General features: G+C 37.6%; 2 protein-coding genes and 1 long non-coding RNA gene across 9 annotated transcripts; 1 reads left to right on the top strand and 2 right to left on the bottom strand.

Moving 5' to 3' along the window:
- Positions 1–1,103: 1,103 nt before the first annotated feature.
- On the bottom strand, positions 1,104–5,525 carry LOC121969245 (selenoprotein F-like). Of its 2 annotated transcripts, XM_042519229.1 has the most exons (5): positions 5,210–5,525; positions 4,619–4,677; positions 3,484–3,665; positions 2,350–2,398; positions 1,104–1,895 (listed from the first exon to the last, which is right to left on the bottom strand). In XM_042519229.1, the coding sequence occupies exons 1-5, from the start codon at positions 5,523–5,525 to the stop codon at positions 1,857–1,859; spliced, it is 645 nt and encodes a 214-aa protein (XP_042375163.1). In that variant the 3' UTR covers positions 1,104–1,856. The 2 variants fall into 2 exon arrangements, with proteins under 2 accessions (XP_042375163.1, XP_042375164.1); XM_042519230.1 differs by lacking the exon at positions 1,104–1,895 and having other exon boundaries at positions 2,175–2,398.
- Positions 3,588–11,090, bottom strand: LOC121969244 (putative metallophosphoesterase At3g03305). Of its 6 annotated transcripts, none has more exons than XR_006108527.1 (6): positions 10,686–11,090; positions 8,365–8,606; positions 6,416–7,972; positions 6,070–6,214; positions 4,619–4,677; positions 3,588–3,665 (listed from the first exon to the last, which is right to left on the bottom strand). XR_006108527.1 is itself a non-coding variant. In XM_042519228.1 (5 exons), the coding sequence occupies exons 1-5, from the start codon at positions 10,954–10,956 to the stop codon at positions 6,098–6,100; spliced, it is 2,073 nt and encodes a 690-aa protein (XP_042375162.1). In that variant the 5' UTR covers positions 10,957–11,090; the 3' UTR covers positions 5,761–6,097. The 6 variants fall into 6 exon arrangements, 3 of the variants coding, with proteins under 3 accessions (XP_042375162.1, XP_042375161.1, XP_042375160.1); XR_006108525.1 differs by lacking the exons at positions 3,588–3,665; positions 4,619–4,677 and adding exons at positions 5,603–5,685; positions 5,780–5,838; XR_006108526.1 differs by lacking the exons at positions 3,588–3,665; positions 4,619–4,677 and adding exons at positions 5,636–5,702; positions 5,780–5,838.
- LOC121969246 lies at positions 5,536–5,826 on the top strand. The gene is made up of 2 exons (XR_006108529.1): positions 5,536–5,670; positions 5,773–5,826. It is a non-coding gene; the product is annotated as an uncharacterized LOC121969246 (long non-coding RNA).
- Positions 11,091–15,567: the final 4,477 nt, after the last annotated feature.

A 15,567-nucleotide genomic window follows, 5' to 3' on the forward strand; every position in this document is an offset into this window, starting at 1 on the left:
ATCCTTAGACAGAGTTAACTTTAAAATCATTGGAGAAATGAAGAAAAATCATTCTCATTATGGTAAAAGGTGAATACGTTCGCTCCTAGCGTCTCCGTCAATTTGTCGCAGGGCCAACACGGAGAAGGTAAATCACAGGCGACTACTAGCCTTTGGAATAGTGACTAGTACATAATGGAGGTATTTACCTCGGCTTTGCTGAGATTTGAACCCCAAACTTTATTATCACAATACCTCATACACTAACCATTAGACCCATCCAAAAAGATTGAAAAAAATCATTCTCATGCAACTACTCAAAACGATCACCATTACTCCACGAAAGGAAGACGAAGCTTTTGGAATCTCTAACAATTCAGCAATTTTTATAGATTTATATATTTTTTAATACTCTTCGTTATTTAAAAAATACGTTATGTCCATAATCCCACGATTTTAATTAATTATGAAATAAACCGACTTTATGTAGAAACTCCCTGGAAGTGGGGACTCAAGTCCTAAAACGGTCTACATGAAATCCAAATTTCCTCGAACAGACATCATAAAGTCCTGTTCGGCCGTTGACTTTAATCGATGTCATATTAAAATGCATTATATTCGACACTTTGTTCAGCCGTTGACTAACTTAATGTTCTAAAATGATATTAAAATACGTGTTTGTCATTGACTTCTTAATCGGAAGAAAAAAATAATTAATAAAAAATAATTATATTCATATCAGACGTTCTATTACATACTATATGAAAAAGAATAAATTATGAAAAAAAAAACTTAAAATGACATCACCACGTTGTAACCGTTCGCATCACCATCAAAAAATTGCATGCTTTCTTTCTTGTAGACTAATATTAAGAAGAAAATTAAGTAATAGAAATGTAAATTTATGATTTTTAATAATTACAAAATAAATTTTGATAAAATTTGGTTGAACGGTAAAAGTGAGAAAGCCATCTAAATTATCAATAAGGGTTGCAAAAGGTCATAATAGATAATAGAAATACTAAATGCAATTCTAATTGAACACATCAAATGTATAGAACTAATTTTTAATTAATTTTTATTGTCAAAACATATTTGGACACTTACAACCATTTCCAAAGCACGCCAATCTAACATTTGACTTAACCATAACATTTTAAAAGAGTCATACATCACTTTTGCCTATGTGTTAAACTCTATTTGACAATCAACTAAATATATTATTATTTTGTTAATATTCAACCAAGCTCTAATTAAAACGTAGTTGAGTTATAAATTATAAATCCCATTCTTTTTAGGAGCAATAGTAATTTAGAAATGATGATCCTAAAAAACCTTGGCCGCTGCCGACTGCTTCCAACTTCCAGAGCTCGTAGTCAAAACATACGAATTGCGGCTGCGTTGCTTCCAATGTGTTGGAAGAAATGCCATCCCGTTCCCTCATCCCTTACCATGTCAAGCTCCCATTTGGTCGTAAAGCCAACCATTTTTCAAATCTTTGATTTGTTCGATCGAAGACTTTTTGCTTTCGCAATTCACCCACCGCTCCTGCACTTGCATTATATGCTTCTCACGCAATCCAATTCTTCCTCCAACTTCAGGATTATAATTCTTCTTCTTCTTCTTGTTTTTCTTCAAGAGTAAACTCGCAGGATGGCGGTTCGAAGGACTCCCATGATGCTGTTTCTCGTGGTGGTTTTTCTCATCGCCATTTCGTCGAGCAGTCGGTGCGCGGCGAGGCCGGTGCCCGAGTGTTCCGAGTTCTGCGAGGAGGGCCCTCTGGCGGCGTACCCGAGTGTGTACGAGAAGGCGAAGGCGACGATGGAGACGTTGATAGCGAGGTTGCCGTCGGGGCCGAGCCCCAAAGGCCCTGGACACTAAGGCTTCCGGCCATGTGCATTGAAGACACCAAAGTTCTGTAAAATGAGAATAAAATTATACACGAAAAATAAACAGGAAATGTAAAGGACTCTACTTTTCTTTATTCTTCTTCTTTTACGTGCTGATTATCCATCCAATCTGATGTAATCTTCAAAGGGGCTGCTAATCGATTATAATTAAGGTTATTTGATTTTTTTGGTTTCTCCCTCAGCATTAGGAATTTTAAATTAACATAAATAATTGGAAGGCACTTCGTTCCTTCTCCGATAATCAAGATCCAAAGGAACATATTGTGTGTGGGAATAAACAAGATGTTTGAAACAATAAATCCTTGAAACTCACCTAGTTAATGCAATATGAACAATTGACATTTCATGTAGTTATCGTTCTAAAAAAGCAAAAATATAATTTTCTGTCCGCTACAGTATTAAAGCGACAGATCAATTAAACATGGAACTTTCATATTGCAGATGCACCACTAGGCTTCACCTTTTCCCTCAAGAACTGTTGAATGTGTTCACGCTTCCAATTGTCGATTCTGTTTATTGATGGGAGAAATAAGGAAATGAGTTATAAATCTCCACGGGGGAAAAAAAATGGTGCACAAACAATTACTAAACCAAACAGAATAATGTTTTACTAAAGAAAAATCTTATATTGAATTTCTACGCTTGCATCCTGTATGTAAATAGGCAACTAGTTGGCACGGAGAACAGGGTACGAAACACCAAGTTACGCAGGCTGTGATGTTATATAATTTTAAATTTCAGTATCTAGAGTCCAACAACAGTCCCAAACTTAGCTTGAGAGGAAAATATCAGGAATTCAGAGGAATCTAACCAATTGGAATTTCTGCTGATACTATGAAAGCAATAAAAACAAGTATGCAACACGTCTCCAAGGGCAATTAGAAATAGAACCTCTATTGGTTGAGATAAGAGACAGTTTATGCATGCCTATCATCATCTCCCGAAAATAAGACACAATCGTGGAGAGTTTAAGGCAAAAACAGCCTGTTCAAAATTCTTAATATGAGGTCATATAAACTGGCTGACTTTACCATCTTGGAGATGATCACTTTATATAAATATACAAATGGTCGGTGTGATTTAATGACATAGCTTGGCCCAAAAACTTTCATAATTGGAGATGTTGATAGGTCAGTTACAGGTACATTCTTGTAAGCGAATGCATAATAAATGCTTGATGGAATAATATCGAGTGTGAAGAAATATTGAACATAGATACCATAAAAGCAAAATATTGCGGAAATATGAACGAGTGTCATGTCTGAGTCATGGACGATGAGTTACATCCACGCTGATATATGGCAGAGCACAGACAAAATTGTACCAAATATGACAATGCATGGGCATTAGAGAGATAGGCGGTTACTAAGAAAGTATATGGATGACCTGATGAAAAATAATGCACATGCCTATGGCCTGAAATGTTTTCTCGTTCAAGGTAAAACCAAAAAATATTCAGAATAATAATGAAAGCTACGAGATATCTCATATGACACCATTGTGCAATATGATAGATCCACTGGTTTTACTAGTTAGTGGACTAGATATTTCTCTAGTGTACAAACTCAAATGGAGTGAAATTTATTAAACTGACCTTATGGTTTCCTTATGATTATTATCACTGTCCAGCATGATAAGTTTTGGTGGAGATCCATAAGCATATTGGATTTTGACATATGGGAATTTATCCTTTTCTTCTTCTATGAATGATACAACTTCAGGATAAAAGACCAGCTTCCTCATGCAGACCTCTAAAATTGCACCGGAGAATGTAACCTGCAGTCCAATTTTAGCAAAAAAAATTAAGTTTATGAAGAATGTTGCTTATCTATGACTTAAGAAAGAAACCATGCCCATGCCATACAATTTTCAGTATGATACTAAATAGAAAGAATCAGCATGGATAAATATGACATATGCTACATAAAGAAACATTGGAACACAGTATATTTGATTAAAAAACCCATTTCTATTGGATCAATTATATACATTAAAAAAATGTATGTAAATTCTTGAGGAAGCACTTAGATTCTTTAAACAGGGTATGAAATCCCATGGATAAAAAGTTCAAAACTCTTTTATTGTAACGTTCTGCAGTTCCTTCAACTTCATTATGCATCCACCAGCCACATAATCCCTATCCTTCCTCCAGAATAGGTTCCATGTTCAGATGTTTTCTTTATAAAATTCAAATCTTAGTATGAGTCAACCTCCATTTTTTTTTTCCTGGGAAATGGAACAGAGACTTACACCACTTCGGACCATTCTTTACAAAACAAACCAAACAACAAACAATTGATTTTTCAATGAAAGTAGTAGTGAATGATCCGCAAAATTTAAAATTCACAAATAATTTATTACAGAACAAAAGAAATTTTAATTCGTTGATGATATGCCAATGTGTATCGAATGGCATTTATTAATTCCTAGCCACAGCAAGACGGTATGAACTCTATGTACAAGCATTTCCAGAGTGGAACACCAAGGATAACAACTCAAAAGAGCTCCAAATGCCGCCTTAAATTTTGAACTCACTTTCAATCATACATTTTAGGCAATCTAAATCGAAAAAGGTGTGCCGAATTGTCAACAGGTAAGTATGCAGAAAAAAGTAAACAAGAAATTGATCATATAGTAGGGGCACAACTTTTAGGAAAAATGTATAAACTATAGTGCTAGCCCGATATCCATAAAATTTTAACAAAAAGAGGTTTGATTTATATTCATACCTTACTTATGGAATCATCAGAATCCTCTGAGCAGCATTTACGACAATCAGATACCAATTCTGCAGTAAGAAACAGATCACTTGGCAATGCCATCTTAAACCATTTGGCTTCTTAGGAGCCATTTTAATCTTAAAGTTTGCAACCTAGCTTCCCAAACAATGCACTTAGGATCTCAGCTGTTTGTGTTTATCCAGGGGCATTAAATCGAGAACTTACAGAGTGAAGCAAACAAGCCTACTAAAAGAAAACCCTTCAAACGAAACTAGAATGTGTCTTAATCGAAACAACAATGTGAAGCATGGAACAAAGCTGGAGACTTGCACTCGCTGAGAACGAATTGAAACTGAAAACAAGTTAACGAGGACCTAGATCCAACAATTCCCCAGCAAAAGACTGATTCTTAACATACATACACAAAATAGAGAGAGGGATCAGGTTAACGGAGGCATGCAACTAGGGTCGCTCGATCTGACCTCCAGGGTCAATAGAAAGGAAATGAATCTCGGAAGATTCATAGATCCAATCAAAACAGAGGCCCAAGATTCAATCGGGGAGGAGGGATCTAAAAATGGATGATGGTCAGGGAAATACCTTCGTCCTTGACGTACTCGGCAAGGGTGTTGCAATCGGAGCATAGGGCAAGGCCAGTGAACCCTAAGTCCTCACATTCCTTGGCGCCTAGGCGCTCGTCGGCGCCGATAGCGGCGCCGGCGAGCAAAAGGACGATGAGCGGGCACAGGGCGACGGAGGATCGAATCATTGCGCGTCCGATTGAAATGGCTATTGTAACGGTGTTATGATAGTTAATATCATACCCTTGCCCCCCGGGGCTACTGAACCCGGTTCGATTCCAGATTTTTCCTCTAAATCCATGCCATCGCCCGTCGGCTCCTCCCTCCATGGACATCGTGATCCCCCTCTTGCGGAGTATGCAAATCCATGGGCCAATTCCTCCAAATCCATGCCATCGCCGTCAAGACCGTCCAGGACCGCCACGCCCTCGTCCTCTTCAATCTGCTCCGCGTCTCCTCCTTCTTCCTCTGCTCCCTCGAGTACGTCACCCAAATCTTCGACAAACAAGTCTCTTTTATTGAGAAAAACAAACAAGAAAATTATTGTATTTGAAAGGTGACAAACAAATGTATGGTTTGCAGATGCAACCTTTCAACACTTCCAATCTATAAACTCACAGGATGTTGATCAGAAAAGCATGTTGTTTTCTGTATGACAAAACATAGAGAGTTATGAGGATTTGACATGGATCTAATTGTTGAACTAGCAAAACAAACAAAGAATTGTCATGAAGCATCCTGAAGGACCAATATACAGAGCCACTTTCTGTTCCCTCATTTTAAACTTTAAAGTAGCTCGGGCCTTGTATATTTGAACTTGAATTAGAATGTTGTGGTTGGAGCAACAACCATCCTAAGAAATTTAAGATAATCCATCACCTTCTCCACCTAGATGCCGATTATTCATCTAAACTGCTGAAGTCTTGTAGGCAGCATATATTAGAAGTACTGGAATCACGAAGCAATAGACAGGGGAATCGATAAAAGGATTCATATCATAAGCCCTCACCAAATCTCTGCAATTCTGCAAATGAATTAAGAGGAACAATGAGTGAAAACTATTTAACAAAATTACTAATTGGATTGCAATAGGAACACTATTTTTCTGCACAAAGTTCTGGATTAACCAGCTGCAGCGACAGGTTAGGACCTACTTACATCTACAGAATGATATGGTTTTCATGTTTCAGTTCACCTGTAACTCCAAAGAATGAGAGAACTTTACCTTAAAGTGCTTCCACAAGATTAAAGCAATGACCAGAAAAAGTAACTTTCTAATCCACCTTCCATGACATATTCGGTGTGAATAGCAAGAAGTCACATTCTTAGGCTGCCCATTTTTGTCTCTAGAAAAACCATCATCTTTCTTCCCAGATAGTAATAGGAAATACCTTCGATGTGTTGTTCTTTCTGCAACCATTGCTCCGACAACTAAAATAGTTGGTAGAACAACAAAGCAAAGATGAGGTAATACAACCACCATGATATCAGGTACCCCAACATAGCGGAGATCAAGATTTTTGTCAGATTTTGGAATAAACCAACCTTGATAACTCATAGAAGCTTTAGTGTCAAGTTCACCAAAAACATGTCCAAAGAACCAAGGGAAATATGACAAGTAGAGCAAATATAACAGGAACCCCAACCATACTATGGTCATCCTGGGGAACTCCATCAACGCTAATAATGCAGCATCAACTAAATGTTCCTTGTAACTCCTTGCATTTGTAGGTCTAACATACTCATAAGTGAGAAGCTTATTCCAGAATAGAAATAACACTTGTGGAATAACAAGTAACAAGAACATAAATGAGAGGACAGACCAAAAAGCAGGATGGTAAATCGACGGCCAATGTAAGCCCATTACGCGGAACTCTTTCCAGCTCCAACTAACTTGTGCAGCAAGACCATTGATAGAGAATGGTCTTAATTCACTGAAACTGGTTTTACCAAAATTGTCTAAAGCTGTTATTTGCAGCCAATAGCGGCTAGGAGATGGATCTGCAAACGCTCTCCAGTTCCATGGAGCCACATAGAGATCTCCTCTAGTTCTATTGCCTTCAACCTTTTCCATGTTGGAATCTAGCACGATATTAGGAGTTCCATACTGAGTGTCATATATCTTCACAGATACCAACACAATTTTCTGTCTTGAAAACACTAGAGTTCTCACCAACTCATAAGATGAGCCTCTCTCAGGTTGACATTTGAAATCACGGACTGATGAAATTCTTTGCATGAACCTTGAGTCCAAAGGAAAAGTAGGCAATATAATGGTATCCTTAGATCCCAATCTGAAATCTATATCAACATATGAAACATGTCCAGAATCAATAGCCAGCACTCTCATAGTTCTACTCCTTCTCCAGTCGCCCATCTCCCATTCCCAAAATTCATTGAGCGGAACACTTTTGCTTGAGCAATTATGATTATCATTATTACTGAGAAATCCTTCTTGATAATTTACTGAATGGTCTAATTGATGATGGCGCTTCAAGTTGCCAAATTTTGTATGAAGATGCCCACAGAGATAAGCTGACAAAGAGTGCTTAAGGAATACATCTCTTAAGCTTTTGCCTGCATCTGTTAATGTTGAGAAAGATAAAGGGAAGTGCCCAAAGGAAATTTTTGTTACTAATGATTCAGCATCCCATTGTGAAAGTTCCAAATCTATATCTACAAGTAATTTGTCGGTTGGATGCCCAAACACATTTGTTGGCCCACGGAGACTAGTTTCCATCGTGCTATCAAATCCAACAAAAAGATGCCTCCATCTTCCATTCTACATTTGAATGAGAACCCGTTCGTATTAAAATATATCAAGGGAATATGCGATATTATGACTATTTGACAGGAAAACCCTTATGAACTTTGACACTATCTGAATTTGCATGAATATATAAAGTTAAAAAATTACAATACATTGAAAAAGTCTTTTGATATATTGAATATTTGTCATAGTTTCATGATTTCAGTGTTCTCATTAACCATTTCTATAAAAATGTCTACTGTATAGAAAGAACAACAGAAGCGTTCAAAATTTTGCTAACAATGAAAGGGGAAAATGAGGAATCTCAAGTGACCAATGACAATATTGGTTGACATATGACCTTTATGAAAGTAAATAGGAAGGGAAATTTTTTAAAAGGTAAAAGCCAATGCTGGTGATCTAACCTGTAATGTAATGCTCTGGACATTTCCTTTTCGCCCTGTTCTTGCATTTATACTGTACTTGTGATAGTAGTCATAAGCACCACCAGCCTTGGGAACACCAAAACAATCATGGTTCCCTCTAAGGTCATAGAAGATGTCCTTGTTAAGCCCACTTCTTTGAACAATATTATCAACAACGTGCTGATACTCCTTCCACTCCACCTCATCAAGCTTCATGGTCAATAGATCTTTACTCTTCCCATCTGACAGATAAAGAGAAACAGATAACAACTAGTTAGTTGAAAAGGCCATGTTTTGATGTTAAATCATTAATTTACCTAAAACCACCACTAGGGATGGCAACAAGTTAGATACCCTACAGTTTTTAGTACTATGTGAACCGTTTGCATTTAAATATCCATTACTCAAATCATTTAAATAAACATTTGGGATAATAATGGGTACTGAGAAACATGAAAACACCAGACTGAAATGGGTAACATATGTAGGGCCTTCCACAGGTACCCACAAACTAAAGCAAATCCAAACCCACCTCAAACCAAACTTAGATGGGTTAAGTATCTGTAAATGCAGATACCCAATTATTAAGTACTTATTCCCATCCCTAAACACCATACTTCTAGTCCCACCCCAAACCAAGATCAAGATTTAGGCAATGAGGTTATATCTCTTCCCCACCACTTTGAATCAGCATTTTAAACCTGGAACAGACTGACTGATTCAACAGAAAATCAGGTGTTACAAAAACCATTAAAAATGGATTAGCCTAGTTGACTGTTCTCAATTTTCTTTAACCAGTTGCCCATTGTTTGAAAGCTAAGGCTACCAATTGTATTTTATCAAAAACAAAAAAGTTTGATTCAATACAATTGCCAAAAAAAATACATGTCTTAGCTATATGATATATATACCATTGTTGGGTTCTACGAAAAGCCATATATTGTTAGAATGTTAGTAGTAGTCAAATAATTCCAATCGTTTTTAATTATGTTGAAGTGAGTTCTCCATAGCCTCCTTTTACCCTCATACCTTTAACTCAATTGATTTATCAGTCATTATTCATCAGGGTTATATTGATCTTCTTGCTAACAATAGTCTAAAATTTTAAGAAGTGGGTTACTTAACAGAAGCTAAAAGGCTTCTTTGATACATAAATTTGATAGTTGACTCAATTTGAGTTATGATAAATATCATTACCAAGGCGGTTGAGTCTCACATTTTTACATTTGATTGAAAATTTTCAACCTAAAAAGCCACAGGTCAAACTAAAACCAGCCAAATCCAATCCAACTTGTGAACACCATAAGAGATAAGTGAAGTTGAATCACATTATTTAATGAAAACAAAGTCTAAGTTAAAAGTGGGAGATAATTGGACTAATGACTTTTTTTGGCCACTTTTCATCTCTTCTTTCCCTCTTACTTTGTACCAACTTTTGGGGAAAAGTGTTTGTGAGTTTTGAGTGACATGAACTCTCTTCTATCCTTTTTCTTGATATTTGTTACTCAAGCAATGATCCTTGAATTCCTTTCTCTCTTAATTATAACCAAAATGGGCAAGCACTCCCTTTCACCCGCTCTTTCCTATCTAAACAGAGCCCAGGTTACTGATACAGTGATAGTGATAAGTTATACATTAAAGCACCCTGGAAAAAAAATGCAATAGAAATGTGCCAACATATGCAGGAGTTATCACCCTCCCTCCAGATTCACATTTGAGGAGAGATTCAAAGGGATGAAGGAAAAGCTTTCATAAAAAGAAAATGACAAATGAAGTTACAAAAGAATTTGTAGCAAAAAAAACACCAGAGAAGCCAATTTTCAACACATACATACTTACATTTTTCATTGCTGAGAAACACTAGCAATCAATTTGCATTTGACGCATTTAATTGCAGAGAAGCACTAGAACTAAACTTTCCTTCATTACAGTAGCAATCAACATTAATTTTTATATATCTAAAGCATTTGAGCGTTAAGCTATTTAGAGTCGTAATGGAAAAAAGGTATTTATGCCCACTGCTAGACTCGGAGCTCGGGTTGCATTGGCGTACTGAATATAAACAATTTGTATCTTAATGCCAAAAAATTAGTTGAAGCAAATAGTTGTGGACACTGATCTGATCAAAATATATTCAGTGTAATTCCAGGCCCAAATGGACACCGCTGCAATAAATCTGGTAATCTAGGACACCACTTTGAAAAACGGCACACAGTGTTATTCAAAATCACAGTGTTCTAGAAGCAATACCGCATGATGCACCATCAAAATTCCTACAACTTGGAGAGAGAAAGAAAAAAATCCGGGCAAAAAAAAAATACCGGTGAGATCGCCGGTGATGAGGACGAGGGAGGGGTTAATCATGGCGAGGGCGGGGCCGAGGTAGCGCTGTAGGTCATAGGCCCTTTCCGGGTGGTGGACGCTTATGTGGAGGTCGGAGAGCTGCACCACCCACACCACCGACTTCGGCCCCTCCTCCACCTCGATCACCCGTCCCCTCGGCGCCGGCGAGTCTTCTCCAGTAGCCATCGGAAGCGTCTGCGCCGTTGCCGCTACGAGCAGGAGGAGCAGCGCCCATTCTAGCGCAGCCATGGAGGTGGGAAGGAGGAGCAGGTAGAGGGAGGAATCGGAGAGGAAGTGGAAAAGAATCGAAGAAACCGAAACCCAAGCTTGGGTTCATGTTTGTGCGGTGACATCACGGAAGAAGGGTGAAATGGGTGCTTGTTTCGAGGGCGATCAGATAAAATGAAATATATTGACGAGACTTATTCCGTGTAATAGGTTATTTCATACGTCAGATGTCCTTTATTTAGAAAAAAAATAAATATAAATACACAGTATCTGTTAGGTAAATACCTTTATTTATAGAATTATAGTATGCTTTTCCCTTTTAAATCAATATTGTTTTATAATTTGAATTATTTAACATTCTTTATGCTTTGTTTTTTTTGAAAGGATATGTGAATTATATCAAGGTGATAAATTACGGAATAAGAGATTTTATCAAAATGATGATCAAATAAGAGATTGTAGTTGAAGTTTGACTACTAAAGTTTGAATTAAAAAAAAAAATTAAATTTGTATTTATTCTATAAATAAAGGAGGAAAAATTATTTGACTTGAGCGTCGGAGGATTTATTCCAGAAATTTTTTTCTGATTTCTGATCTTTACGTTCCGTATACTTGTCTAAGTGTGTGTAGAGCTCAAGTACCACCGGTTCAGTTATCGTCGTCCGTCAGTACCACGTGGGGGTCCGTTCTTGTCGGTGCATATGAGAAAGGTGTCCTAGTCACCTCTCCGTCAACGCCCGTAACAGCTCATCCGGCCTTCATCTAACTCAGATTTCGGACAAGATCAGATAGCATATTTGAATTTCTTACAACCCTAGAAATCCATAGGAACTGAAATGAATACAACCGGAGCTCTCTAGATCCATTAGTGGATTTTAGTCGAAATCTACTGTTGGACCTAGAGACCTCTGATTGCTTCCATTTCAATTCTTGTGGAGTTCAAATATGCTACCCATTGTTTATTTTAACTTCTCAGAGGTGTTAAAATGTAATAAGGAAGAATCGCTAAAATTCTTCACGTTGGGTCCGATATCATTCTATATCAGGCCCACATTAGACCTGATATGATTCCATATTAAACCCAACGTGAAAAATTTTGGTGATTTTTTTTATTACATTTTAACATATCTGAGAAGTCGAAATAAACAATAGATAACATATTAGAAATAGTTGCAACCCCAGGAATCCATAAGACCTGAAATGGGTGCAATCGGAGGTCCATTAGTGAGTTTTGACCAAAATCCACTGATGGACCTAGAGAAATCCGATTGCACTCATTTCAATTTCTGTGAATTTCTAGGATTGCAAGGAGTTCAAATATGCTATCAAAGATGTTAAAATGTTAATTTTTAGAAGAATTGGCGTGCAAAAGAAAGGAAAAAAAAAAGGAGAGGAAGAGAAGAAACGTTGCATGCATAGGAGGAAAGAGAATAGAGAGAAATCACAGCGAAAATAAAAAGAAAAGTAATCAGAATGATAGAATTGGAAAAGTACTGTAAAAAAGATGCATTATTCGATAAATAACAAAGAAGTATGGGTTTTTTGGTAAATTTAAAATTTTGAATATATTTTTTTATATAATCCTAATTAGTCCTCACATTATATGAAGTAAAATAAATTATAAAATTAATTTATAGTACATCAAATAAAAACATTTTAATTGAGTTATGAGGAATAAAGTTTGAATTAACAAAAAATTAAATTGGTATTTATCCTGTAAACAAAGGAGGAAGGCTATATAGAAGATCTGCTAAAATTATATAAGTACTATGTATTAACCTTATGCTTTTGGCAATTAGAGGCGTGATTAACTTTCTCATTTATCTGATAAAAATGTTGGTAAACATCCTAAGCAACAATGTCAACTCCTCCGAGCTTGACGTTCGAACGAGCCATCAACTCCTCACCTGCCCCACCTGAATGTCAAGATATCGTATACATAAGAGTATACCTTCAACAATGCCATCCCCCATGGCTAAACTCTCCTGACCAAAGACCTTTCAATTGGCGAGAGACATCAACCTTCCAAGGCAAATGAAGGCTGTAGCTGTAAGATCGATCTCTCTTCTTCTCATCTTGCAATTAGTCATCTTCTTCTCCTCCGGCGAGGGACGGCAGCTGAGCGAGCGGCGGCGGCCTTGCGACGAGTACTACGTGGCAGAAGAAGGTGACACACTGCAAACCATCAGCGTCATGTGCGATAACATCTTCATCTTGGAAGACAATCCGCAGATCGATGACTCAGATGACATCGGACCAGGGACGGTTCTGTATATGAGGCAACCATGAACTGACCAATCCCGATTGGTGATGATCTCCTCTCTCTCTCTCTCTTTAAGGAAAAAAATATACAAATGTTGTTCTGGAAATAAATCGAACTGGTGTCTGGAATACTTATACAAATTAATGTTTGTTCTATTTTGTATGTTGTCAATGTAAAAAAAAAGTGAATGAAAAGTTAATTAAAATTGATTAATTCCACTTTTGATTATACGATAGGATTAATTTATATCCGACTGCCAAATAACTAGAGGGTAAGACAATTCAGTCACACGATGAATCCCACATTGCTTGTGTATATATAGTAAAATAGAAATACAGCAAGGGTGAAGAACGTGGAAGCACATTGTCATGGGGGGTAGGCGAATAAGTGATTATTAAATAGAAAAGAAAGGTGGGATGAATTACATGAACATTTAAATGGTAATTAACTTAATGGAAAAATGAGGTTACTTTCAAGTCAAACAATTGTCAGGAACATAGAAATCCTTCCGCCCTTCTCATCTTTCACTAAATTAATCTTATAATTTATCTTTTTTTTTATATAATTTAGGGATAAATTATGAAAAATGTCGAAAGTGAGTTTAATCACATTTACTATACCTTGAATTTCAAATTCCCTGATTTAAATCCCTTCACGTAATCTAGGACGTCTGGGTGAATACATAGAAACAATCGGTCGGCCCATTTATAAAGGCCCTGCCCGCTTAACGTGAAGCCCTGTCCTTCGTGTGCTATATTAAGTAGACAGTGCAACGAGGGCAGTGGCGCGCTGCGAGCAACTAGGGCTATAAATAAGTCGAATCGAGCCGAGTTTTGAGATGTTCAAACTTATTTAATAAGTTAACCAAGTCGATCCGAGCTGAAATTTAAATGAACTAATCTTTTGAAATGAGTGTTCAAGCTTGATTTGATTTATTTTTTATGAGCTTGAGCTTGTTTGAAGTTTAATTTGAGCTTCGTTTGTTTAAATGTTATCAAGCTCTCAATTTAAGCTTGGCTTGAGCTTGGTTCGAGCTTGACTTGAGTTTAGTTCGAGATTCGTTCGTTTAGATGTTATCAAACTCTTAATTCAATTTTGTTTGATTATTTGAAAATTTTAATTATTTAATTAGTTATTGAACTTAATAATTTAAATTTATTTATTTTATTTTTATTTTATTATTTATTTAGTATATTGAAAACAGTTTTATTAATGAATATGGTTCATGAAAATGAATGTTGTTCACGAATGTTGTTCATGAACATTAACAAGTTGAATACATATATGTTCAAGTTTATTTATTTAGTTTAACGAGCTGTTCAAATTTATTTGTTTAATTAATCTTATGTATATTAAACGAACATACAGAACTTTTAACAAACAGGATATAAAACTTGTTCACAAACGCTTTGATTCATTTACAGCTACCAGCAGCAAAGCAAATGGAATCGGCCCCCTCGCCGCCGCCGCCGCCGCCGCCGTTGCTCCACCCAGCCTCCGATCCTGATCCAGATCACTCTGACCCGCTGCCACGGAGGACGCAGTGCTTCTATCCTTGGAGTTCCTATCCCGGGAAGAGGTCCTCCGCCGCCGCTCCCGGCGGGCGAAGCAGCTCGCCAGATACTACAGGGCTCACTATTGGGCGCTCGTGGAGGAGGTCCGCGTCAAGATTAGTGACTACTACAGGAGCTTCGGCATCGGCCCCCTCGTGGTGGACGCGACGGCGACGCCCGCAGTGGCCGAGGGGAGTGGCGAGAACGACGGAAGGGCTGTGAATAAGGTCTTTTGCCGATTCTCGGACTGCCAATCCACGGCGATGCCACTCACGAGGTACTGCTATCTTCACATACTCTGCGACAGCAAGCAGACGCTTTACAAGCCTTGCACGTTTGCTACCTGCAGGTTTGACCTTGTTCTTAATGTTGTTTTGGTAGAAGCTTTTGGGTGACGGATCATCTATTTTTGTAATGTATATTGAATTGTAGTCAAAATTCATGATTCTCCTTCAGCATAGCGAGATTGATGCAGTTTTTTCAATATTGGCAGTGGGCATCCTTGCCGGAAACCAGTTCTTCGAACTGCAGTGCCTTCTTTCTGCACATTTCACATTCATAAGGCTAAGAAGCATGTCTCAGAAGCTGTCAATAAGGCAGCTCTCAGGTTCTGCTCTTCTGGCAATTGTGCTCCCAATTTTCAGCTTATAGTTATTGAATATGATCATGTCCGAGTGTGAGTAGACGAATGCTGGGAAGATGTCGCTCACATTGGCTGGATGTCGACTGAAGATGGCGTGAACGTCCGGCGAGCTAAGCCTGCACCCATAGAGTCGTTAGTGTCGAGCCAGGGAGAGGTTTCCCAGCGATGACCTT

This window comes from Zingiber officinale, chromosome 4A (assembly GCF_018446385.1).
Source record: "Zingiber officinale cultivar Zhangliang chromosome 4A, Zo_v1.1, whole genome shotgun sequence".
Classification (NCBI taxonomy): domain Eukaryota; kingdom Viridiplantae; phylum Streptophyta; class Magnoliopsida; order Zingiberales; family Zingiberaceae; genus Zingiber; species Zingiber officinale.

Excerpts from the sequence above, each read along its gene's own strand:
- LOC121969244 (XM_042519227.1), bottom strand. The coding sequence starts at position 10,956 with ATGGCTGCGCTAGAATGGGCGCTGCTCCTCCTGCTCGTAGCGGCAACG. Across the intron at positions 8,607-10,685 it reads CATCACCGGCGATCTCACCG|ATGGGAAGAGTAAAGATCTA; the intron begins GTATTTTTTTTT and ends TTTATCTGTCAG. Across the intron at positions 7,973-8,364 it reads TCCAGAGCATTACATTACAG|AATGGAAGATGGAGGCATCT; the intron begins GTTAGATCACCA and ends ATTCAAATGTAG.
- LOC121969245 (XM_042519229.1), bottom strand. The coding sequence starts at position 5,525 with ATGTCCATGGAGGGAGGAGCCGACGGGCGATGGCATGGATTTAGAGGA. Across the intron at positions 4,678-5,209 it reads CGAGTACGTCAAGGACGAAG|AATTGGTATCTGATTGTCGT; the intron begins GTATTTCCCTGA and ends TTCTTACTGCAG. Across the intron at positions 2,399-3,483 it reads AATCATAAGGAAACCATAAG|AATCGACAATTGGAAGCGTG; the intron begins GTCAGTTTAATA and ends ATCAATAAACAG.